We start from the raw sequence: 24,822 nt of genomic DNA, 5'->3' as shown, positions 1-24,822 counted from the left end.
AGTAAAGACAGGTGCAGAGACAGGTAACTAAATCACCACTAAGACAGAGACATAAGTAAGTGGAAAGACTGACCTCAGATACCTTTGAAATATTTGGGTCATTTCCTGCCACAATACACAGATAAGCATCTGTGCAGAGAGGAACAGGCTCAAACCAAGATAGTCTTTGCAAACTTGAGCTCGAAAGCAATGGTTGTACAAACATATCATGTTGCTGAGGTTTATTACTTGCAGCGGTGCAATGTGTCCATTGTCTATTTATGTTAGTGCTTTATTTTACATAGTTTTCTTGGGTTTTACACCCATGTTTTACATACTATTTCAAGTCTCTGTTTTCACTACATTTCTTCAACTTCAACTACATTTCAGAAGCAAGCGTGGCACATTTTGCTTCATTCTACTAACCTGACAAATTTTCTTGTGAACATCATGAGCTTTCAAACACAGCATGTATTCAGGTCATAAAATCTGATGCATTCCTCCTCAACAGTAACAGGATGCATCAATAAAAGGCTGCTTGCACCTTAATGCTTCAGTAGTAACGATCTGTTTGACGTGATAAATGTCCACTGAAAAGGGAATAAGTAATTCCACATATAGTAAAAGTCTTGTGTTTCATGCACATGCAAATTCACATGCACATTCACAATGCAATACGTTTCAAGGGCTGCACATTCACAGATCTGGTGGTAAGAGCCAGAGATGTGCAAACAGGGACACTGACACACATGAGTCCTGAAAAGCAGCTGCAGCCATACACAATGCAAGGTTTAAAATGAAGAAAGAAAGAAGCTTGACTAGTGTTTTGTGAATCTTCACCTCAGCGAAAGCACTTTTACAGCTCCATTTCAGACTTGTCTCTTGTAAGCAAGTAAAGGGTACGTTGCCATCATGCATCAACTGTATGTAATCTTACAGCTAATCTTGTTTAATGCATATGTTAACAGGTCAAATGTTTGAAAATAATTTTGATAGAGTACTTTTAAGTCAGCAAAATCAGATTTATTATCCATGTTTGTTGCCAAAAATATTGTCAGTTCCGTTGTTTGGAATTTACTGTAAATTTGGGGGTTTTTTGTTCATTTTTAAGGTGAAAAAAGGTCACTTTCTCTTTCAGCTTGCAGGTACATGTTGGTATGTGTTTTCTTTGGCAGGAGCTGCCATGCTTTGAGGTGTGTGTGGGTGTTGTGGCACAAGGAGTGACTGACAAAGCATATGAAATTGCACTGTTGCATATGTGTGGGGAAACCAGCACTTAATCATAAAGGTATAAGGGCAATTTGATGTGCTGCAACAGAGCTGCTATAAACTATTCAGCGTGCAAACTTTTCACGAGTTTCTATGTGCGGTGACGGTTATAGTTGGCTAAGAAAGCTGCAGAGAAGTGGTTTACTTTTCAAAATCTGTCTTTTATTTACAATGCTACTGTCCTATCTAACTTGATCTGAATTTAGATAGAACTGAAGTTTATTTGACAGACTATTGACTATTTGACTGCACTATGAAATAAGGAAAATCACTGAGGAAACAACATGAAGTCAAAAAAGGTAAACTACGCAGCAACTTTTTCCCTTTTGTTTTCAGATTTTGCTCAAAGATAAACAAATAAAAATTTATTAGAAGTAAAGACATTTGTTCTAGAGTAAAAATAAGAGAAGAAAACTATAAAACTACCACAACAACCTGGGACATGTATTACAAACCAAGTTTATCATACCAAAGATTTCTCAGCTGCTAGCACACTAAGTATATGTGGGTGCATATAGCAGAACTCACCAAAGATGGAAACTCCCAAAAAACAGTAATTGTTATACAAGAAAGAGAGATTAAACAACTTTATGGCCTTTTGCCCTAAGCTTTACAGTTTGTAGAAACACATTACGAGGAGGTTTCTTAACAGAAAGTTTGCAACGCCGCATTTGCCCGCTTGTAGTCCATGAAAGACAAAGCAGGAGTCAAAGAGTTGGCCAATCAGGTTCACCAGGGTTTTTGACTGGTTGCAGGAAGCTGTACCAAAGGTGGAACACCTGCCACTACCTAGTCACCTATTAAGGGTGCAATGCTGGTAGGTGGTGACTTCTCGTGTCCAAAGACACTACTGCAGATGTGCCATAAGTGAACCAAGATTTTTTTAACTTAGCTATACACATTACAGCAGTGTAACAGCACCAAACAAGTCTTGTCCATGTTTGGAAGGCTGGCAGAAAATTGCTAAATGTTAAATAAAAAGTCAATAAAGTTATAAATGTATCTGCCTAATTTTTAAGGTACAGGTATGTACAGCTGTGTGCGCCACTGAATCGTTTAGAGGAATGAACAAAAACAACAAACTTGCGGGCTAAACCAGCTGTAAACAACTTCAATAAAGATAACGGGAGCTGTAGGTTCACTCGTAACCACTGGTCCCAAAAACAATGCATCACACCAAATGTGTACCTGTAAAAATAAACAACTGATTGAACTTGAAATTTCTTTATTTTTATGTTTCTTTCAGTTTTGAAAATCACTAGTTTAGAAAAGTGAGTCCATATAAGCAAAAAAAGAAAAAAAAAAGAAAAACACTGTACCTGCATATGCACAAAAACACATGCACTGATAGTGCATGTGTTTTTGTCATATGCAGAAAGTGTACATTCATCTTTAAAAGTAAGGATATGATTAAACTTACTTTGTTTTAGTTCGTTACATTCAGTACTTACTTTTAGACCAAAACCATCTTTTTATATGTACATGTACTAAAGCCTGCTTTTTGCTTTGAGCATTTGTTGGAACCATGAAAATCCTCATTCATTATGACAGCACCAGATGAAATTTTGTTTCACTTGACATCTCCATCTCACGTATATACGGGAGGTGTTTGTTTGGTGGCTTATAGGTTTTTTTTTCTTCACCACACATCATGGTAAATAAACAGGATGTGATGTGCATCCAGTTCCCGGAATGAGGTGTGTAACATTGAGGTAAAATTTGTCACAGTCGCTTTCACATTTTCTTATTTAACACCAAAAAATACTTCATGTCACCACATCCATGTTTTTAATATGGATTACAGAGAAATACATTCAACAATGGGTTCGTCCACAGGACTTAGACATCTTTTAAAAGCAAAACAATTTCTTAGGTTGAGTCTTTACACTTAATTGTAATTAATAAACAAATAAACTGAATGTTTTAGAAATTCTGGATATGTTTTGATTAACTCTGACTTTTTTTCTGCATAAGTGCACAATCTCACTCATCACTTGGTTACTCATTGCTTCCAAGAACAGATTAACAACAGAAGAACTAAATGCATCCCTGAAAGGGTTTTTTTTTATTGTGGTTGCAGAGGCCTAATGACAACTTGAAATCTGTATATTGCACATCAATATCAGTGTAGTGACATCTACTGTACATTTAAAAAAAATCCTATACAAAATATAAACATTTCTATAAATAAAAGTTATAAATAAAAGCAACATAAGTACATAAATAATTCCATATCACCAAATAAATATACAGAGAAACATTTTTACATAATTACATACAATGAGGCAAGTTTCTAGTCTCTCCATATTCTCTTTGCATTATCACAAATGCAGCTTTTCTTGAGTCTCATAAGGTTCTTTCTCCTAGAACCTTTGCAAGGAAGCTCGTCTTAGCTGTGAAAAACGGCACCCAAGCCTGTTCGTTTTCAACTATGTGGGTTTATGAAAAAACAGACTTCTGTTCTTACTCGTTACAACCCACGTGTCTCGGGTCCATTTACTTCTAGATAACAGCAGTAGCACTCCAGCATGTGCATCTATGGGTCTATGAGGAAAATTCCAAATCCTGAGCTTTGCAGCTCCAGTTTCCAGTCTTCTAGGCCTTTCTGTACTGTCATCTGAGTGAGCATTCCCTGGTTTTTTAGTTGAGCAACAGTCCAGCATTTCCTGCTCACAGGTAGTATACCTGCTGGAAGCTCCACTTTGCAGGTAAGTTCATCACCTACTTTCACCGTGAGAACACCCGCGTTGCATATGGAAGTGCAGGTGAAATTTAGCTCAACATACATGAAGTAGGCTCCATCTTGTACTGGCGTCAGTGAATGCCGCTCTGGGTCGAAGACAAAGTTGCTTCCTACAGATGTCCGTTTACCATATGAGATGGATTTCCATTGCATGGTGGAGTTTTCCAACTCTGCAAGAGGAGACAATTACATTTATTTTAGTTTTTGTTTACACAAGATAATCAGATTTGGCGGTTACACTTATAGATTTGCTAAGACTTGTAACCCCATTTGTTGTAATGCAAAATAGGGTTTTTATTTTTCTCAAAAACTTAAATGTACACTTTTCATATAAACAGCAAACAGTAAAAGACTAACAATAACGTTAAACCACGAGGTCATTATTTTCTGCCTACTCTAAATCTTTTGCAAAAAAAATGTTATAACTTCCGTTTTTTCTGTAGATTCAAAAGACTTTATGTTACATGGCTTTATATATTTGGAAAATCAGTAAAAGACTTACTTGAGTTGGCGGCTTGTAAATAGGAAAATTTCTCCATCTGTTGGCAAAACAGTAAAGAATTTGTGAATCAAAATGGATAAATGTAAGAAAAGAAACGATATAAAGTAAAAGGTTATACAAACTTTCTGAACAAAATGATAATAATTAATTACCTTATATGCTGGGGAAGATGCGTCTCCCGTCTGCTTCTGCGGCGTCCCAACTGATGGGGGCGAACTCAAGGACTTCATGTCCGACCGCAGTTCCATCACAACCATCGCTCCTCCGACTGCAAGAGCTGTGGTTGCCACAAAAAGAAAGCTGATGGACATGACTAAAAAATTGTCCAGGCACCTTCCACGCTGAGGGCTTCTTTCCTGAAGCGCTTCAACGTCCACGTCTTTGGCTTGCTGTCCCATCAATCCGCAGTAGGGTCGCTTGAGCTTCGGTCAAAAAGTTCACACTGAGCAGCTTTTATCTTCTCAGAATAAAAGGTTTGAGCGAGCTTTAAAGTTTTATAGGTCCGGCTTTGGTTGGTTGACGACCAAAAGATAGTCCGCTCGTCCGCCGAGTCCACTGCGTGTCTTGGTTTAAATGTTTCAACTGTAAGCACCCATAGCTATTTATGTACGTGAAGTCACTTTCAGACAGGGAGGAAAAACGCGGAAGTCATGGGTTTCCCTACCGTCCCCACACATTCACACCCCCTCCTTCCCTGGTCTTACAGGAGGTGAGAAAATAGACGCGCAGATTTTCCGCAGCGCTCTTCGCTATTGCGCAAGTGCACCCTAGAGAAGTGCGGTGGAAAACGAAAGGGACAGAAGAGACGATACCTTCAACTGCACTACATTCCGAAACAGTCAAACATAGCTAACCTTTTCACTTTGAACAAAGCAGGACTGGCAAAAGTGGCACAATGGAGATAATGATCGCATGAAAAAAGCGAATATGGACGCGGCTGTCTTAGGCCTTATGGGAGTTTTTTTTTTCTTTCATTTTTTTTATGTCGGTGTGTGTTTGGGGTTTGTGGGTGATTGGACAGTGTAGGGCATTTGTATGTATAATAATAAAGAGAGAGAGAGAGAGAGAGAGAGAGAGAGAGAGAGAGAGAGAGCGAAAGAGAGAGCACGAGAGAGAGGGGAAGAGAGTACTAGGAGCAGTTTTACCAGGAGCATGTCAAATGACAGTGTGACTGGTTGCACAAAAAATAACCAGGAATATCCCTTCTTGCGTTTGAGAAAGCGAGAGAGCGAGAGAGTTTTATCTGCTAGGAGCAACTACAAGCAGTTTCACCAGAGGCATGTAATGAGACTGACTTTAGCTTGAAAAACAAAAAAAAAAGCTAGGGATATCCCTTTGTTTTGTGTGTGTGTGTGTGTGTGTGTGTGTGTGTGTGTGTGTGTGTGTGTGTGTGAGAGAGAGAGGGAGAGAGAGAGAGGGAGCCCAAGAAAGAGAAAGACCGCAAGAGGTTCAGCTATTAAGAGGAGCTGGATGGTGGAATCTATTAATACTGCAAAAACTATTTTCCCTTTTCAGCTAGTCAAACTTTAGTCTTAACAGGTACAGTTCAATGCTTTGATAATAGAAGTATGGGAATTCCCCACCATATCTGTATAAGAGAGGGGAAAGGCACGAAGAGTTGAAGAGTGACACTAAAAGGATTACATAGTGAGAGTGATTTTCTCAAAAAAAAAAAAAAAGTAATGCTTTTATTTAAGAAAGGAACTTCTGTCTTACACAAAGTCAAAATATAACTGGCCAATATTATTATCTTTATTCTATTATTATTATTTTATTTCATTGTCTTTCTAAATATTTTACATGCCATGTAATAGCTTGGTCTTCTATTCATTAGCATATCAGTTTCACCATCACAGTCACCACTTGCTTCACCATCAAAGAACGTTTAGAAACCCAAACGAGGTACATGCCGCAAAACCATGAATTCTATCAGAGTGGCATGGCTATCTGGCTTTCTGAATTCAAAATGTGATGTTTACATATGCATTAACTTACTTACAGGATGCTTCAGTTTTTCAACATGTTTGACATGTCTGTCTTCCAGTTTATGCAGTTGTTATAAAAACTAACCATTAACACAAAAGGCAGTTATTAGCTATAGAAGCAGCTAATAACTTGTGACTGACATTTCAAGTTGAAACAAACAGAACATGCTGGTGCTGCTTTCTGCACAGACGTGACATTTACAATGAGATGTTAAATATAAACTTATCAATTAATTACTTTTTTGTCCTTTCCTTACCTCACGAGTGCTCATTTCACTGATCCTCTTGCAATAGAGTCTACGCCGACATCGCTATCCACACACATTTGAGAAAGGGCTTTTTGCTATCTGTATACTACATAAACACTTTATTCGCATTCATATAAATAGTCATGCTGAAGTTAGATGTTGGTCCAGACTAAAATATATCAACAACTATTTGATAGTTTACAGTGAAATTTTCTGCTGGATAGTGCAGCATAAAAAAAGCTGCAAGACAGGGAAGTCAAGGTAGCAATAAACCAGTAATAAAAACACATGGACAGCCATTCGTTTATGTTTCTATTTATTTATTATCACCGGTGTAAAAGTGACTTACACATTTTAAAAAAACTTGTAAAAAAAACTAGTAATAATTAAATGCAGATATGAATACATGCAGGGGGGGGGGGGGGGGGGGGGTTACTGTAAAAGAACTAACTGGACTGATCACAGGCATTACAGTCTATTGTGTAATTGATGGTGAATGACTAGTGAAGACTCTTCCTCTAGCATCAGGTGATGATCTGTAGAGTCAGCATAGTGTATATTGGGATTTATGGTAATGGCACTCTAATACTATTTTTGGATCATGTTAAGGGAATGTTTGTGGCTGTTCCTGAACAAGAAGTCATGGGTAAAAGGAAGTGGCTACCACTTAGAAAACAAACACAGTGCAAATTCTGGCACTAATGTATACAAAAAAAATATTTAAATATATATATAGCTTTATCATAGAAACCAAAAAGATGGTGTATTGTTCACACAGAGGGTAATGTTTGTGCTGTATTTTGTACTTTTTAGATCACGTGAATTCAAAAGAGGTTATGGGTTAGTAAGAATAACATTTAAAAACATTATTGCTCTGCTGTCGTGTACTTACAAACTTATTTTGCATACAATAAAACACATTTATGTGCCTGTGCGCCATGTTTAGTTCCTGTGTTTGTTTCTTCATCTCTGACATCATTGCTTAGCATTTTAGTGCTGTTAAGTAGAAAACTAGTGAACAACTTGTGGTAGAGAAATATTGGCACTTTTTATTTATTTGAATGATTTTTAAGTTCCAATACTTCTACTTTTATGTCTCCTAATAGGGCCCTGATTTACAAGATATTTTGTTGGCTACAGACAAGTTTAAAACAGAGCATGGAACTCAATAGTTTATATTGAGTCTATTGTGATTACAAATTTTCAACTCCCAATTTTTCTTTTACATATTTTGTATGCACTGTACAAAACTCACTGTGATTTGCTCAATAAATTTGCATACCTACAGTTGAGCTGTTCATTCCATATATGTATACATATGATAGCAGCTCAAACATCCACTTATTATTAATCAGTTTGTAAACGCTCAAAAAAGTGGGGCGACTGAAGACTGGAAAACTGTTGCTAGGTCTGATGACCCACGATGTCAGTTGCAACATTTGGGTGGTATGGTCAAAATTTGCTGAAAGCACCATAAAAACTTGGATCGAGCTTCCTTTGCATCACAAATTTGGGCTGGTGGTGTTGTTGGTTGTGCAGGGGATTGCTTACTGGCACACTTTGGGCTCTTTAATAACTACCAAGAATTGCTTAAATTCCACCTGAGTATTGTTGCTGACCATATGTCTTCCCTCATGATCACACTTTACCCATCTTGTGATTGCTCCTTCCAGCAGGGTGAAGGGCCATGTCTCAAAGCTCAGGTCATCTCAAAGTGAATATTCCAATATGATAGTAAGTTCACTGTAATTGCTTCCACACTAGATTAAAAGATTTGCGTGATGGATGTGCGGCGGACAAATCTGAAGCAGCTGTGTGATGCTATTGTGTCAATCATCTTGTTAAATGTATGCCAGATAAGTAAGGATGTTCTGAAAGCCACAGTTTATCTGCTATATTTTGTAGATAAACTGTATCTGCGGGCTATTAATTCTCCAAAATGTAGGCTCAGGGTTAGAGTAGGCACTTTCACCTCACAGGGTTGAACCATTCCAGTACAGACCTGACAGGAGGGCCACTGTCACTATTTACATTGACTGACTACAGGTTAGTTCTGCCAAAACTTTCAGCTCAGTTTCTCTCAAATTAGATTTTCAGCTGAACTGTCTCAAAGTTTTTCTTAGTTTCTTCTCTGTTGAGTTTTTGGGGGATTTTTTCGAAAGTTTAAGTGATGTCCAAAAACCTTTATTGCTGCATTCATGCAAAGCCCAATAACAATGTTTTTTACATTATAATACACAGGTAAGTTTTACATCTTCCATTGCTTTTTGTTTAGTAACATTAGATAATGTCATGGCCTTTGTGACGCTATCTAACCTTAAACTTTGGGGAAGACAAAAACAAAAAAGTACTTAATTAAAATATCATGAGGAATGACAACTGAGAAGCATGACACGGTAATGGGAAAAATGTGGGGATTCTTGCTGTGTGGGTGACTGAGATGAGGAAGTCAGTCTGAAACAGAGAAAATAAGAAATTTAGCATTACGAGCATTTGTAGAAGGTCATATGCTCCACCAGGGCAAACCCATGTCTTCTGTTCCTCAATGAAACTAACCACAAATATACAAATAAGCAAACTATTAAAAATAAGGCAGCACAGACAAATTCCTCAAGAGTTTCCCAGCTGTTTTGAAAAAGATTGAGCTTGTTAAAAACGAACAGCATCTGTGTGTGTGTGTGTGTGGTATTTAGTTTATCTGAATTTATGATCTACATCTGTTCACCTTGCGTGTTGTTTTAAAAGATTTCAGAGACCTTTGTTAAGAGGAAGTTGCATAGAGGCCTTGTAATGTATGAGAATAAAATCATTTTACAAAATGACGCTCGAGCTTCCTTACGGAAAGTGACGAAATGTCGGAGGAAGGTAAAAGAGGAACTATGTCACTGTTAAATGCCTCAGATAAAGTAAACAACTGCTAAACGTACAACCTTGCACAAATACACACCCACGCACATTTCGTCCTGGATTTTCTGTGGTCAGGATTACATGTGGCCCCACTTCACTTAATTGACCAAAAAAACAAACAAACGTTATGATGTGCTGGGTTTTCTCACAGGGAAGTAGCTCTCTGTGTTTTCACTTCACAGTCAGGATCATGCTATCTTTCTATCTTCCTCCATGTATGAAAACAAAAACAAAAATGGCTAAACCCCAGGATAATTGCTAGAGTAGAGCATCCACTGATAGGGGTTTTGCTGCCACCTACTGCTGACAACTGTTTATCTTGAATGTTGTGCTGCAGTTTCACTTAACAAAATAAGTTAATCACCAATTTCTTAATTTACTCTTAATTTAAAAAAGAAAAGAATATTTTTTATACATTGTAACACTACTTGTGAGGATAAAACGACTCGTAAAGTTGTTGTGTTTTATTTCCTTGTGAGCAAGCTTTTGTTTTCCATGTCCCACGTAATGAAAATAAATGCAACATATTAAAAAATCAAGCTTATCGCACCAGGTCATCTAAAAAATGGAAATTTATAAGTACATTTAAAGTGTATGAAAACTGGAAAAGGGTACAGCAAAATGTAAAGTCTTTAATTGTACTCGTCTCTTGTAAGACGAGGCAAAAATTGTTTTTTTTTTAAAAACATATCTTTGGTGCCTTTTTGGTTATTCCCCTCCTTGGTTCGTTCAGGAGTCAACCACCACAAAGTTTCTAAAAGAAAACATACAACTGGGACTTTTTGTTTCTGTCATTGTAAATAGGGTCACTTTTTGTTGTGCTGAAATTTTTCAGTGTACACGTTGGTTTGCTTACTTTTAGGAAAGTGGTGCTACTGATTTTGCTACACAAAAACAAAGGCATAAATGAACAAAATGTCACGAGTTCGAAAATGTTGAGAAATGAAACAAACCAACGGAGGCCCAGGAGAGTGCAATCAAACAATGAGTTTATTAAAACACACGCAGGAGGAGAAGTATACAGCATCACATCAGCACACCATCTCCTGCTAAAAATACATTTGGCAATAGTTATATAACATCAGGGTTAACGCCCCTTCTTGCGTCGATTACAGATCAAATACATCGATTACAGTAAAAGGTACATCTTAGATGGCTAAAAACAGACACAGAAGTTCTTTTTTCTATAACATCTTTCATACATGGCAATACATTTCAAGTCTAGATGGTCTCTGAGTACTTGTCCTTTTCTTAACTGGTCTTCTGTCATCTGTTACTAAGTAAACTGAAATGCAGTTAGAAGCTAAATGAATTTCGGGCCTTTGGCCTGGCAGGCTTCTGGATTATGTGTGTTGTAAGCGTGTTTGCTGTCTATCCTTCTATGCTCCAAGTCACCTACACAATAGATTGTGAAGACATAACGCTCCACAAAGCTTAAAACCTTCTTTAATAGACTGAGCATCAACACTAAATGAGCACAAACATGCAATGTGTGTAAAATAATCATAGCTGCACCTGTAATAAAAAGGTTAAGGTGATGGCCATAGCTTTAATAAACATCTTTAATGCAATATCAAGGCTGTAGGATATATTATTAATCCAATGTTAATAATGCAGGTTATATTCTAGCAGTAAAATAATTGCTGTATCTCCACATTCCATCTTTTGACATTTTGAAAGAAATCAGTGGCATTATGGACATCGGAACAACCGCTCCGGGGTCCACAGCCCTTATTATTACCTTTACCAACAATGCTCTGGCACACGGAATGAGACAAAAACCACAGGTGACCAGTATCCCTAAAAATGTAGCAATTGAAAGCATAACCGACATAGCCAAACCCTTCCATTGGCCAAACACGGATGACATCCAGCTCTCCAGCGGGTTGTCGATACCTGAGTCCTCATGCATGGTTTTAGACAGTTTTCAGGCCCTCCAGAGCTCGGGTTACCGAGCCATCTGGAGCAGTATTATTGGGGATAAAGGTGCAGCACATGTCTCCAAACATGGCACAGACGCCCCCTTTCTCCACCAACAACATGTCAAGGGCCATTCGATTTTGCACTCCCATCAACGAGGTCGGACCCAATTGTTCTGCGAACCCTTCCATGGCATCCCTAGTAAGGTTAGAGAGTCTCAGCACATTGTAATGTACATAGTTAATGCGATCAACATTCTTATTAGGCGTTACCCAGATGAATATACTTTCAAATCCTGAAGCTACTTGGTCTGCTAGTTTATACTCGTTCGGAACTCCCCTGGGCACCCCTATGGAGTCAATCCAGGTAGGAGAGTTCAGTCTGGGGTCGTACGCATGGGTACCCTGGGTCCCTCTTTTTTGCCAAAATGTGTCTTTTATATTTGGCTGTTAAAGTACGTGTGGTGCGTTGTGGAATGGCTTTTACCTGGTTTCCAATGAGTATGAGTGGAGCTCCCAGCCGCACCATAGCACATGTCCCTTCACTTCCCAGAGGAACATGGACCAAAAGGGTTTTCTGCCCACAATAATAATATAACCCACTTCTTGCCCATGTTCCAATCACTGTGTTTGGGTCACTTACATTGTTTGTGGTTCTTCCCGTGAGTGTGACAGCACACCAGCTTGGGTCAATTTCTCCCAGTATATAGCATTGCCGGTAGATAGACTGTGCTCCCTTTTGTCATATAGACTGTATCCAGTATAGACGTTATCAGCTGTTTCCAGTCTTCATGCCTAGCTTTTAAGCTAAAATAACTGGTTGCTGGCTCTGTAGTTTCACGTTGCATGGAACTGCATGTTCCAGTTACCACAGTTCTTTCACACATTGGCATCAAACCACTGTGGGTATTTTCCAAAAGCTGAACTTTACTATTATTTGTCACTGACACAAGAACCACATCTTTATAAAGTACTTACTTGTAATGTTTTAAATTGGTTTTCAGTCATCGTTCTCCAAACTTTCTGAAGGTCTTTCTAAGTTTTTCTTTGGACATTGGTTACTTTTTCACTCATTTATAGTTCAGGCACAAACCTGACCATTTTTAAAGGAATGCTTTTTGTTTTGTTTCTTTAGCCGCTTAACACAGGCCCACAGTATAAAATATAAACTTAATATTGTTGTGTACAACAGGGTATTGAATTAGGGTGTTATTAGGGTAGTTATTAGGATAGTATTAGGGACATATTAAGAAGAACAAAATATATATTATTGATCATTTTTGAGGATAAGTGCAAAAAGTCAAAATACTATTTTGAGGGGAAAAAAGGCCAAATATGGAGATTACAGCTGTTTCAAGGCAAACTGTCACGGCTGCTGTAGCCTCTACAAAATGCCATGTGTAGATAGTGAGATCATACTTCAGAATTGGTTTTAGTTACAAGGAAATTATTAGCATAGCAAAGACCTGACACGGGAACTGAAAGTTCCATCTGGCCCTTCAGTTGAGCCATTCTGTTCACTAGAAGCCTCAAAAATTTGACCTCAGTGGAAGGGTGAATGTCAAGAAGCTACGTTCAAGGAAAGGAAACAGGAAGAAAAGAATAGGGTATGCCAAATTTCACAAAAACCACAGTGAATGAGTCAAATAGAGCTATTAATCCAAATTTGAAATTTATGGCTGAAATCATCCACAATATGTATGGAAGAGATCTGGAAAACGTGGAGGGCCAAAATTAATTAAATATATACATCATGAAATAATTAACTAAGTGTGTTGTTAATGAATAAAAATCTGTAACAAGCAATTAATTAAATATCAGTAAATTTAATTTAAATATTTAATAAACTGTTTGTTTATTACAAATGCAAAATAATTAATTGCACATTTATTTAATAATGTGTTAATTTATTTCTTTTGGGCACTCGTGTCCCTCAATAGAAGAAAGATAATGCCAATTCTAGAAAAGCATAGCTGGAAAGAAAAACATATGATGACTCACTGTTAGTCGTGGACTGCTCTCCTCATAACCTGGAACTCAACATCCTTGAAGCAGTGGGATCATCTTGACAGAGAAAAGAGTATACCAGCATCCAAAAGAAGAGCTCAAGAAGGCTTGCCTGAGAGTTTAAACTGTATTGGAAAAGAAAAGAAAAGAAAAGAAAAGAAAAGAAAAGAAAAGAAAAGAAAAGAAAAGAAAATTCAGTCTTGTTAAGATTGTATGAACTCAAAATACTGTTAACATCTTTTTCTCCACTTGTTACTTCTACCACCATCTTGTAGAATTCGCCTATAGATTTCAGTTGAGGATTATTCTTACTTATGATATATTTGAAGGGGTCAAAAAACCACGATAAAAAAAAAAAACACGATGTGTTTTTCAAACAACTATGTAAAAATTACATTTAAAAAGTACTAAAGTAATCAGACTCAAAAAGTAAAATATGTCCAGATCAATGGCAAATATTTGTATTTTTTTTTTTTAATGTGGGCTAAATTACTTAAAATACTTCGAATCTCAGTGTTTTTTTTAAAGTGATAAGAAGTTTTATTTAGTCTACTTGTGATTTCTTCCCAATCCCCCATCACCTGCATTTTTGTAGGCGATAAGTCATACAGTAGTAGTGATGGAGAAATATCTTCCAGACTGCATCCATGCAATAACCACCGTCACACCGTGACACATATCTGATGTGCTGCCTCTAATTAGGACTTGCGGATTTTTCCCTCCCTGTTTTCCCTAATGTTCGATGAGCTGACAGGAAGAGAGAGGGAGAGAGGGAGAGATTTTATCAACTAGTTTCGCAAACCACGCATATCTTTAAGCTGACGGAGGCACTTCAGCGAGTCTGAACGAGCCCTGCAGACTGACACCAACATGAGTAAAACATTTCTCCACTTTGACAGCGAAGAAACACGTCACCACGCGCTCCAGGTAGCATATTAAATACTCCGGGAACTTTTGGATTAACTTTCACTTTCCCTGGAGATCTGCACATGAGTAGCCAAAGGGCGCTCCCAAGTTTCTGATGCCAGTAAGATCTACAACCGACCTACAATTCGCAGCTAATCGTCATGTTGGATACGTTTGCCCCGCAGAGCGCCGGTGTGCCCGTCTCCAGCGCGGACCTCCAGCTTAAACTGACGGAAAACAAGAGCGGCCTGGGGATGGAGAACGGCACTGGGAAGAAACTCATAGAGATAACTGGACCGGCTTTATCCAAAAGAAAACTTCTGGTCGGCTTAGACCTGCTCTGCCTCTTTCTTGGTAAGAAGGCCTAGCTAATTGGATTTGTCAGTGTTTAACATAACACTATATTGCTTATTGAGGGGTCTGCATTGCCTTGTACAAGGCCATGTATTCCGCAGCATAACATACTTCAACATTTAACCCTGTGTTATAAGCTGATACAGCCCTGTGTTCATTGTGTTACTGGACTTCCGTGCAGTTGTTTTTTTTTCATTAATTACAACTACACTGGTGCCAGTGTGCATTAGTACAAACTACACTAACCGATATGCTGAATGGGTCTCTGTATTTTTTTAACTGTAGGCTACAACGTAAGAAACTTGTTTTCTCGTGAATGTTTTTATAGCTGAAATCTGCAGTCGATTCAGCAGTGAGTTGATAGACTTCAATCAGCTAATAACATTCTGTTGTCTCGAAAAGGGTTTGTGGATGTTTTTGCACAATTCTGTTAAATTCTTCCAAATAATTCAAGAAATATGGGTATTATCAAAGCGAGTCATTTGTTGTTTGTTTAAATCCATATGTTCTCCTACAGTCTCGAGTCATTGAGGAATTTGTTCATCAGCGACAAAATCCCGTGCACTTGTTATTGCTTTCAATAAGATCACGTCGCCCATATTAAGTGCTGTTCCACTTTGTTTTCATCCCTTCATCAAGAAATCAGTGGGTATTTGGGTACTTATAAACGTGATGATCTTAGAGTCTTCAAAAAATAAGCAGCAAATATAAAAAGGTGAAAAAAGGAGGAAACCAGAAAAGTAAAAGAGACAGAAAGTTCGTTTTCGCCCCTTTCATCTACATGCCACCCCTCTTTTTCTGCTGCTCTTCAGCTCTTTGTGCCAGCTGGTTTGTGCATTGCCCAGGGAATTGTGCAGTTTCCATGACAACATACAGTTCTCAGGGTAGAGTCAGGCCAGGGGGAATTCAATAAATAATGTACGATCCATGACTATCACATGTGTGTGTACACATACATGATCACGACTCTACTTGTTGACCCTAGCTCATAGTGGTATTGGTGGTGGGAGAGGGGTTATGTAATGCTGGCTGACTGGAGCAAGCTGGACAGAGAAGTAGCCTGTAAACAGATTGGATCTGTGCAGAAGGGTGGAGGCCCTGCGAGAAGTCTCTGTTTCTCTCTTTCTTTGTCTGTTTTGATGTCTGTTCCCCACCCTTGTCTTTTCTGTGTGTGCGTGCAGGCATGCAAACAGGAGGCAGAGAAGGAGAGAGGACATGAGAGACAAACAGAGACAGTGTGAGGCTGGTTCTGGCTCGGGTCTATTGGCGCTTTTACGCTTTGTTTTGTTGGGAAGAGCTCAACTGGAGTCACAAACAACCCCCCCTTTCTCTCCTCATCAACAGAAATGCATACACTTAGACACAAATACACACATGCGCAGCCAAACTGGGTCTTTTACTGAGCGCTGCCTTGCTCCGCTCTTCCACTCTCAGTGGATTCAGCTTTTATTCAGTAAGGAAACTGGAGCTTTCGGCTGTTCTCTGAGTTTCTTTGGTCCCAGTGGAGGAGTGTTACGACCCCGACATTCCTAATGGTTGTTCTCCAAAGAAAAAGTTGGATTTCCTTTTTTCTGTAACCGTCTTACTTTCCCAAACTTTTTTTCCTTTCTCAAAATCCCTATTCATCTGTCTTCTATGTAGCTTTAAATTTATGTTTTGATTATATTATTTTTGTCTTTCATTAACAATGTCTCTTCTTGGTTAACCTGAGATGAGAACTTACTCCTCTTTTCTCCTCCCATGTATCACTTTCAAAGAATACTTTCACCCAGAGGGAAACTGGGGATTTAAAATACTTAATTTTGGTCTAATTCTATTTTTCTCCCTTTTCTTCCTCCCACTCAGCTTCCATCCCTTTATTTGCATGTGAGCTAAAGGCACTGAGTCCTTACAGAAGAGGCTTCATTTGTGGGGATCCCAGCATCACGTATCCTTACCTGCACAGAGAAGCCATACCAGATGAATTACTCATCACAGGTGGCATCATCATCACCGGCCTCACTGTGAGTATTCATCATCTTCATCATTCCTGTCGCATCAGTCACCCCATTGTCATTTATTGTACAACAACATGTAATCTTGCGATTCTCACGTTGCATCTGAATCTAGATCGCCCTCGGCGAGTGTTATCGGGTGCGTTTCCACGGTGTCAGCTCGAAGGCCTTTGTGAGGAACGTATATGTTTCGTGCCTGTACAAGGAGCTGGGGTGCTTCCTGTTTGGATGTTGTGTTGGCCAATCACTGACCAACATGGCCAAGCTCAGCGTGGGACGGCTGCGACCGCACTTCCTGTCAGTGTGCGGCATTACCTATGCATCACTCAACTGCACACCTGGGACCTACATTGAAACAGTGACTTGTCGCCAGCCTGACCACCAGTTAGAGGAGGAAGCCAGGTGTGTGTCTGCATTCATGAATTTGTGCTTTTAATGTCGTATTGAAATTTGCAATTCTAAATACTTCTCCACTTTTTCAGGAAGTCCTTTTTCTCGGGCCATGCTTCTTTTGCAATGTTCACAATGCTCTACTTAGCTGTGAGTATCTCTATTTATTAGTCACTTTTTCAAAAATGTTTCTCTTCCTCTATCTCTCTCTCTTTTTCTCTCCCACACACCACACATTCATACTGGCAAAGAAAATTGACTGTCTCTCCAATTTCCAATTACCATCACTCTGTAAAATGCTGAGAGAGAATGAATGAAACAGGGACTCATCCCCAGTCCAGTTAGCATCAAAGAGCGAGAGAATAAGAGATGAGGGAATGGAGGGAGATACGGCACAAACAGAGACTGCTTTGTTCTGCTTTGGGAGGAGTGTGACCTCGTCTCACTGTGCTGCTCTATTGTACAAGTGTGTGTGTGTGTGTGTGTGTGTGTGTGTGTGTGTGTGTGTGTGTGTGTGTGTGTGTGTGTGTGTGCGTGCGTGTGCGTGTGTGTGTGTGTGAATATGTGTACTCATTTTTATGCAGACGTAAATGGTGCATCAGCAGAAATTCAAGTATTTTTACAGCTAACAAGCTCAGCGTAAAGAAAATATAACATGATTGTTCATGATTGATCTTAAATGTTCTATAGTGTCCTATAGAACTTTACATATTTATATTACATGCAAAGAGAGCGTATTTCACTATTAACCTTTGGTGGGAAGATTTGGACCTGGCTTAGACAAAGTCTGAGTCAACAAACTGTAAAGTTTTCAGCTTACAACAGCATTTTAAGGAGGGTTTACCCACTTTAAAGTGAAACAGATGCACAGGAATCACTTTTACTGCTGTTGCTGCTGTTATATAAAACAGTGTTTCACAGCTTTCAGTGACTAAAGCACAGAGGGGTCATTGCGACATCTATTATTTCAGGAGCACACATCTGGATCTTTAGCTACCCGACTTTGTTCTCTCACAGTGTCACTAGCACCACTTTATTTTAAGAGGGAAATTATTATTCATAATTTTTTTTAAAAAAAATCTTTTTTAAACTTAGGAACTCACTGCCTAATTCATAAGTGGAACTGAAGGCACAGTTGTGCACTTTCAGTCTTTTCTTTGTCCTGACTTTGTCTTCTTTTGACTTTCTATGGTACCTTTTTTGGTGGGAGTGGGGGGTTGATAATTTAATGTGATTTTCATGCATCTCTCTGAGCAAATGAACACTAGGGTGCCAAAAGTGGAAGCCACTTTGTTAGATGACAATGAGAGCCGACTCACAACAGTCTCTCGTCACAATATCGGGTGTTTTATGATGTGAGTGGCGCGTTGGCTGTGACACACCTGTGACAGTAGATCAGGAATAATTTCAGAATAATTTTTGCTGCTCGTGTGTCCATAAAACAACACTTAACTGTTAATTTACCATTAAACAATAACAAGATTATTTGCCTCCTGTTGTATTGAAAGTTATCGTGAAAGCTTTAACAGTGCACTGGTGAAAAAGAGGGGAGATGGATAAAAAGTCAAGTTAAAATGGTTATAAAGTGCCTTAAGAGAGTAATTCCCAGCCATGTTCCCAAGAAGGGGCACAAGTATCACCGGTGGTATTTCTTTAGTATCTAAGTTTTCAGCTAACAGAGCTCAACTAAATCAAAAAAATGAAATAACCATTAAATTAAAGAACTGCACCCATACAAGTCTGAACAGTAAACTTAAGTAAGACTAAGCAGTAGAGAAAAAGATGAATGCATAAATGATTAAAGCTGGTGAGGAAACCTACACAGAAGTACATCATTAGCTCGTTGACACTGTTAACTAATAGTAAACCAAATGCTGCCTAAGCATAACGGATAAACACTTTAAATAGCTAGTTAATCTTATGAATAAAATTATTACTCATTATTTAGCTAAAATATGGCTAACTCCTTGAATCGCTACCTTATCGTGGTGGAGGGGTTTGTGTGTCCCAGGGATCCCAGGGGCTATGTTGTCTGGGGGCTTTTGCCCCCTGGTAGGGTCTCCCATGGCAAACTGGTCCTGGGTGAGGGACCAGACAAAGAGCGATTCAGAAGACCCCCATGAAAAGAATATCGAGGGAACAGTTTACCCTGCCCGGGATAGGGTTACCGGGGCCCCGCCCTGGAGCCAGGCCCGGGGAGGGTGCCCGAGGGCGAGCGTCTGGTGGCCGGGCCTTAGTCCATGGGGCCCGGCCGGGCACAGCCCGAAGAGGAGACATGGGCCCATCCTCCCGCAGGCCCACCACCCGCAGGAGGCGCCATAGGGGTCGGGTGCATTGTGAGCCGGGTGGCGGCCAGGAGCGGAGGCCCTGGCGGACCGACCCCCGGCTGCCAAGACTGGCAATAGGGACATGGAATGTCACCTCTCTGGTGGGGAAGGAGCCTGAGTTGGTGCGTGAGGTTGAGAGGTACCGGCTAGATATAGTTGGGCTCACCTCTACGCATTGTCTGGGCTCTGGAACCAGTCTCCTGGAGAGGGGCTGGACTCTGTCTCAGTCTGGAGTTGCCCCTGGTGAGAGGCGGCGGGCTGGGGTGGGTATTCTTATATCCCCTCGGCTTGCTGCCGGTACGTTGGGGTTTTTCCCGGTGGACGAGAGGGTTTGTTCCCTGCGCCTTAGGGTCGGGGAACGGGTCCTGACTGTCATCTGCGCTTATGCGCCGAGTGGCAGTTCGGAGTACCCAGCCTTCTTAGAGTCCCTGGGGGGGGTGCTGGAAGGTGCTCCACCTGGAGACTCTGTTGTCCTGCTGGGAGACTTCAATGCTCACGTGGGTAACGACAGCGAGACCTGGAGGGGCGTGATTGGGAGGAACGGCCTCCCTGATCTGAACCCGAGCGGTGCTTTGTTATTGGACTTCTGTGCTAATCACAGTTTGGCCATAACGAACACCCTGTTCGAACATAAGAGTGTCCATAAGTGCACGTGGCACCAGGATGCTCTAGGCCGTAGGTCGATGATCGATTTTGTAATCGTATCACCAGACCTGCGACCATATGTTCTGGACACTCGGGTAAAGAGAGGGGCTGAGCTGTCAACTGATCACCACCTGGTGGTGAGTTGGATCAGGTGGCGGGGGAGGACGCTGGACAGACCTGGTGCACCTAAACGCGTAGTGAGGGTGTGCTGGGAACGTCTAGCAGAGGCCCCAGTCCGCGAGATCTTCAACGCACACCTCCGGCAGAGCTTCAACAACATTCCGAGGGAGACTGGGGACATTGAGTCCGAATGGACCATGTTCAGCGTCTCCATTGCCGAAGCTGCTGCATTGAGCTGCGGCCGCAAGGTGGTTGGTGCCTGCCGTGGTGGTAATCCCCGAACCAAATGGTGGACACCAGAGGTGAAGGGAGCCACCAGGCTGAAGAAGGAGGCCTATCGGGCTTGGTTAGCCTGTGGGACTCCGGAGGCAGCCGACAGGTATCGACAGGCCAAGCGGAATGCGGCTCGGGCAGTGGCTGAAGCAAAAACTCGGGTGTGGGAGGAGTTCGGAGAGGCCATGGAAAAAGACTTTCGGACTGCCTCGAAGAGATTCTGGCAAACCGTCAGGCGTCTCAGGAGGGGAAAGCGGTGCTCTACCTGCACTGTGTATAGTGCTGGCGGAGCGCTGTTGACGTCGACTGAGAAAATTGTCGGGCGGTGGAAGGAATACTTCGAGGACCTCCTTAATCCCACTGACACGTCTTCCGGGGAGGAAGCAGAGTCTGGGGATGAGGGGTGTGACCCACCGATTTCCGGGGGCGAGGTCACTGAGGCAGTTAAACAACTCCTTGGTGGCAGAGCCCCTGGTGTCGATGAGGTCCGCCCCGAGTTCCTGAAGGCTCTGGACGTTGTAGGGCTGTCTTGGTTGACACGTCTCTGCAATGTTGCGTGGAGATCAGGGGCAGTACCTGTGGACTGGCAGACCGGGGTGGTGGTCCCCATCTTCAAGAAGGGGGACCGGAGGGTGTGTTCCAACTACAGGGGGATCACACTCCTCAGCCTCCCCGGGAAAGTCTATGCCAGGGTGCTGGAGAGGAGGGTTCGTCCGCTAGTCGAACCTCGGATACAGGAGGAACAATGCGGTTTTCGTCCTGGTCGCGGAACACTGGACCAGCTCTTTGTCCTCTCGAGGATACTTGAGGGTGCATGGGAGTTTGCCCAACCAGTCTACATGTGTTTTGTGGACTTGGAGAAGGCATTCGACCGTGTCCCTCGGGGCGTCCTGTGGGAGGTGTTGCGCGAGTATGGGGTGTCTGGCCCATTGCTACGGGCCATTCAATCCCTATACAACCGTTGCAAGAGCTTGGTTCGCATTGCCGGCAATAAGTCGGACTCGTTCCCGGTGGGTGATGGGCTCCGCCAAGGCTGCCCTTTGTCTCCGGTTCTGTTCATAATTTTTATGGACAGGATTTCTAGGCGCAGCCAAGTGGCGGAGGGCTTTCGCTTTGGTGGCCTCAGAATCTCATCTCTGATTTTTGCGGATGATGTGGTTCTGTTGGCTTCATCGGGTGAGGGCCTCCAGCTCGCACTGGAGCGGTTCGCAGCCGAGTGTAACGCAGCGGGAATGAGGATCAGCACCTCCAAATCTGAGGCCATGGTTCTCAGCCGGAAAAGGGTGGAGTGCCCACTCCGGGTCGGGGATGAGTTCCTGCCCCAAGTGGAGGAGTTCAAGTATCTCGGGGTCTTGTTCGCGAGTGATGGGAGAAGGGAGCTGGAGATCGACAGACGGATTGGGGCTGCGGCTGCAGTAATGCGGACGCTGCACCGGTCAGTCGTGGTGAAGAGGGAGCTGAGTGTAAAAGCGAAGCTCTCAATTTACCGGTCGATCTACGTCCCTACCCTCACCTATGGCCACGAGCTGTGGGTAGTGACCGAAAGAACGAGATCGCGGATACAAGCGGCGGAAATGAGCTTCCTCCGAAGGGTGGCTGGCCTCTCCCTTAGAGATAGGGTGAGAAGTTCGGCCATCCGGGAGGGGCTTAGAGTAGAGCAGCTGCTCCTCCACATCGAAAGGAGCCAGCTGAGGTGGTTCGGGCATCTGGCAAGGATGCCCCCTGGGCGCCTCCTGGGCGAGGTGTTCCAGGCATGTCCCACCGGGAGGAGGCCCCGGGGCAGACCCAGGACACGCTGGAGAGATTATATCTCTCGGCTGGCCTGGGAACGCCTTGGTATTCCCCCGGACAAGCTGGAGGAGGTGGCTGGGGAGAGGGAGGTCTGGACCTCTTTGCTTAGGCTGCTACCCCCGCGACCCGACCTCGGATAAGCGGATGAAGATGGATGGATGGATGGATGGCTAACAGTTAAATTGTTCATCAAGAGTTCAAACACAAATGCTAGCAAAATATTATAGATAAAATGTTGAACTTGGTCACCAAGACTCAAGAAAGTAATGCATACAAAGGTAGTAGTTGATGAATGCTTACATTATAAATATATATATTTATGAATATCTATGAATAGTCTTTTGCCATGTTTCTGCCATTTCGGGATTTCTTTCTAATATTGCAGGGTCTTTACCCTTTATGTACGATATAAAGCACTTTGAGGTATTGTGGACTGGAGCTATATAAATAAAACTGAATTGAATTGAATTAACTATCCATAACTGATAAGTCCAGAAACAGGTGTTGAGTACTCTCAAAGATGCTTCAGATTCTATAACCGCCTATAACCTTCATATGCAATGTTTAATCATTTGTAGTATCAAAATTAAATATATTTGTCATTACCACACCACTCACATTTATGAAACCTCTCTCACAAAAAAACAAAAACATATCTTAACCCATCTCAGAAACCACTTATCCAATCACCATCCACCATAGCCCTTACCTTCTGGTGGAAGCTGTAATTCCCTGACCGTCAACACAAAGAGAGAACTTTTGTTCCCCCTCCCCACTGTAATCCGTAGCTTTAGCCACAATTATCTCTTCACTTGTAAACGTCTTGTATCTGTAATGTATTGCTCAGCGCATTTAATATTGTTTTTGTTTCTGTAATATAGTTTTACCTGCAGGCACGGCTGACGTGGCGTGGAGCTCGGCTGCTGAGACCCATGCTGCAGTTTTTCTTGATTATGCTGGCAATCTACACAGGCCTGACCCGTATCTCAGACTACAGGCACCACCCGTCTGATGTATTAACAGGCTACATACAGGGAGCTCTCACTGCCTACTGGGTGGTCAGTATAACTTGCCTGCTTGTCTTTGTGCATCAATGCGTGTCCACATGTCAAAGTCTGCTTAATCCTCAAGTTGGGCATGTGTTTATATTTCTCCCAGGCCTTCCACATCTCGGCTATGTTTAAAAGCTCCAGTTCAGATCTCTCTCCGACCGAGACCCCTGACAGCCCCCTGTCACCCCACCATACTGTTTGCTAAACCTCATTCCCACTTACCGCTGCATCTGCCTGCATCCACCTGCATCCACCTGCTGCCTGAAGACTGATTTGGACAGACAAGAGATCTGAAGAATGCAAGACCATTTCCTGTGAAATCAAACTACAAACCTCAGTATTTTGACAGAGTGAGGGGAGAAAAGGAAAGCAGACCTTATGAAATACTGTCAAAGCAAGCAGTCAACATTTTGTCCTTGAAACTGACATTAGCTTCACATGTAACACTTACCTGTGAGATGAGACTACAAACAAGACTGAACGCAGAATCACTATCACTCCACATATCACTTGTAAATATATAGTTTTTTTTTACAATTCAAAAACTGTAAAAGCACTTTTTTATGTCCATGATAGTGTTAATAATTAGCACTCTACAATGACTTAGTATGTAGCATGTAAAATATTTCATACAAAAGTTAATTATTTTGTGTAGTTTATTTATCCACCCACTGAATGTTGTTGAAGGAAAGCACAAATAGCAAAAAAGCAATTCATTTAAAAGGTTTGCATCGGGTGTTTTCATTGGATGCATCCGTCCATCTCTGTGTTATGTAAGTGAGAGGACTCCTAACAGGATCTTTGTTTATGGAAGAGGATGGATGCCACTAGTTCTCAGACATTATGAAGTTATGCATGCTTGTAGATAACAGATCATTAAAAATAAAAGTTTTTTTTTAGTTGTTTAAATTTCATTGTAATGTATGTAATTAAAGGGTTTGACCACTTGGGGGCACTACTGCAAGCGTGTAAAACAGCTTTCACATGTTTACATAAGCAGACAGAGAACATGTCATCTCTCATTTGGACTAAAGCGTCTCTGTCCACCTGAGAATTCCAACATTTTTTCTCTTTTCGCTTTGATTTGGTCTCCCCAGACTCCACGGGTAAGTTTCTAATTTTTCAGAAAGTCACTAACTTTGTCTTCTTGCTGTTTGGTGCTGGCCAGGTGGCACGGGGTAGATTTATCAAAGCTTGCCTAAAACAGCAGCCTGCTGCGACTGAAACAAGATTAAAGAGAACCCGGATCAAAACAGTAGAGTTATTAGCTGTAAAAATCAAAACAATGAGCCAAAGATGTTCAATTAGCACTGTGCAAATGAGCTGGAAAGTGGGCGATAATTCTCTGCTGTTTTGTCATAACAAGCAACACTTTACATTACACTGTGTCATTTGATCTGTTTCGGGGCTA

The 24,822-nt window shown here is 41.4% G+C and overlaps 2 protein-coding genes across 2 annotated transcripts; one reads left to right on the top strand and one right to left on the bottom strand.

Annotated features, from left to right (window-relative positions):
• Window positions 1-2,765: 2,765 nt before the first annotated feature.
• LOC101486153 (uncharacterized) lies at window positions 2,766-5,142 on the bottom strand. Its single transcript, XM_004539100.2, has 3 exons — window positions 4,646-5,142; window positions 4,494-4,530; window positions 2,766-4,161 (listed from the first exon to the last, which is right to left on the bottom strand). Exons 1-3 carry the CDS (start codon window positions 4,889-4,891, stop codon window positions 3,785-3,787), a joined length of 660 nt encoding a protein of 219 aa, XP_004539157.1. The 5' UTR covers window positions 4,892-5,142; the 3' UTR covers window positions 2,766-3,784.
• A 9,199-nt stretch (window positions 5,143-14,341) lies between these two features.
• On the top strand, window positions 14,342-24,320 carry LOC101486446 (phospholipid phosphatase 3). Its single transcript, XM_004539101.2, has 7 exons — window positions 14,342-14,486; window positions 14,651-14,819; window positions 16,665-16,822; window positions 16,929-17,215; window positions 17,296-17,353; window positions 23,241-23,417; window positions 23,518-24,320. Exons 1-7 carry the CDS (start codon window positions 14,430-14,432, stop codon window positions 23,614-23,616), a joined length of 1,005 nt encoding a protein of 334 aa, XP_004539158.1. The 5' UTR covers window positions 14,342-14,429; the 3' UTR covers window positions 23,617-24,320.
• The last annotated feature ends 502 nt before the right edge of the window (window positions 24,321-24,822 follow it).

The sequence above is a fragment of the Maylandia zebra genome, linkage group LG6, assembly GCF_041146795.1.
Source record: "Maylandia zebra isolate NMK-2024a linkage group LG6, Mzebra_GT3a, whole genome shotgun sequence".
Classification (NCBI taxonomy): Eukaryota; Metazoa; Chordata; class Actinopteri; order Cichliformes; family Cichlidae; genus Maylandia; species Maylandia zebra.
Note: the sequence above shows the minus strand (reverse complement) of the source record. Positions and strands in the feature narration are given on the sequence as shown.

What these genes read in the sequence shown, in the direction of transcription:
- LOC101486153 (XM_004539100.2), bottom strand. Translation starts at nt 4,891, where the DNA reads ATGGGACAGCAAGCCAAAGACGTGGACGTTGAAGCGCTTCAGGAAAGA. An exon ending in CATCTTCCCCAGCATATAAG is followed by an intron (nt 4,531 to 4,645) that starts GTAATTAATTAT and finishes TTTTGCCAACAG; the next exon opens with ATGGAGAAATTTTCCTATTT. An exon ending in TTTACAAGCCGCCAACTCAA is followed by an intron (nt 4,162 to 4,493) that starts GTAAGTCTTTTA and finishes CTCCTCTTGCAG; the next exon opens with AGTTGGAAAACTCCACCATG.
- LOC101486446 (XM_004539101.2), top strand. Translation starts at nt 14,430, where the DNA reads ATGAGTAAAACATTTCTCCACTTTGACAGCGAAGAAACACGTCACCAC. An exon ending in CCTGCTCTGCCTCTTTCTTG is followed by an intron (nt 14,820 to 16,664) that starts GTAAGAAGGCCT and finishes CCTCCCACTCAG; the next exon opens with CTTCCATCCCTTTATTTGCA. An exon ending in CAGTTAGAGGAGGAAGCCAG is followed by an intron (nt 17,216 to 17,295) that starts GTGTGTGTCTGC and finishes CCACTTTTTCAG; the next exon opens with GAAGTCCTTTTTCTCGGGCC.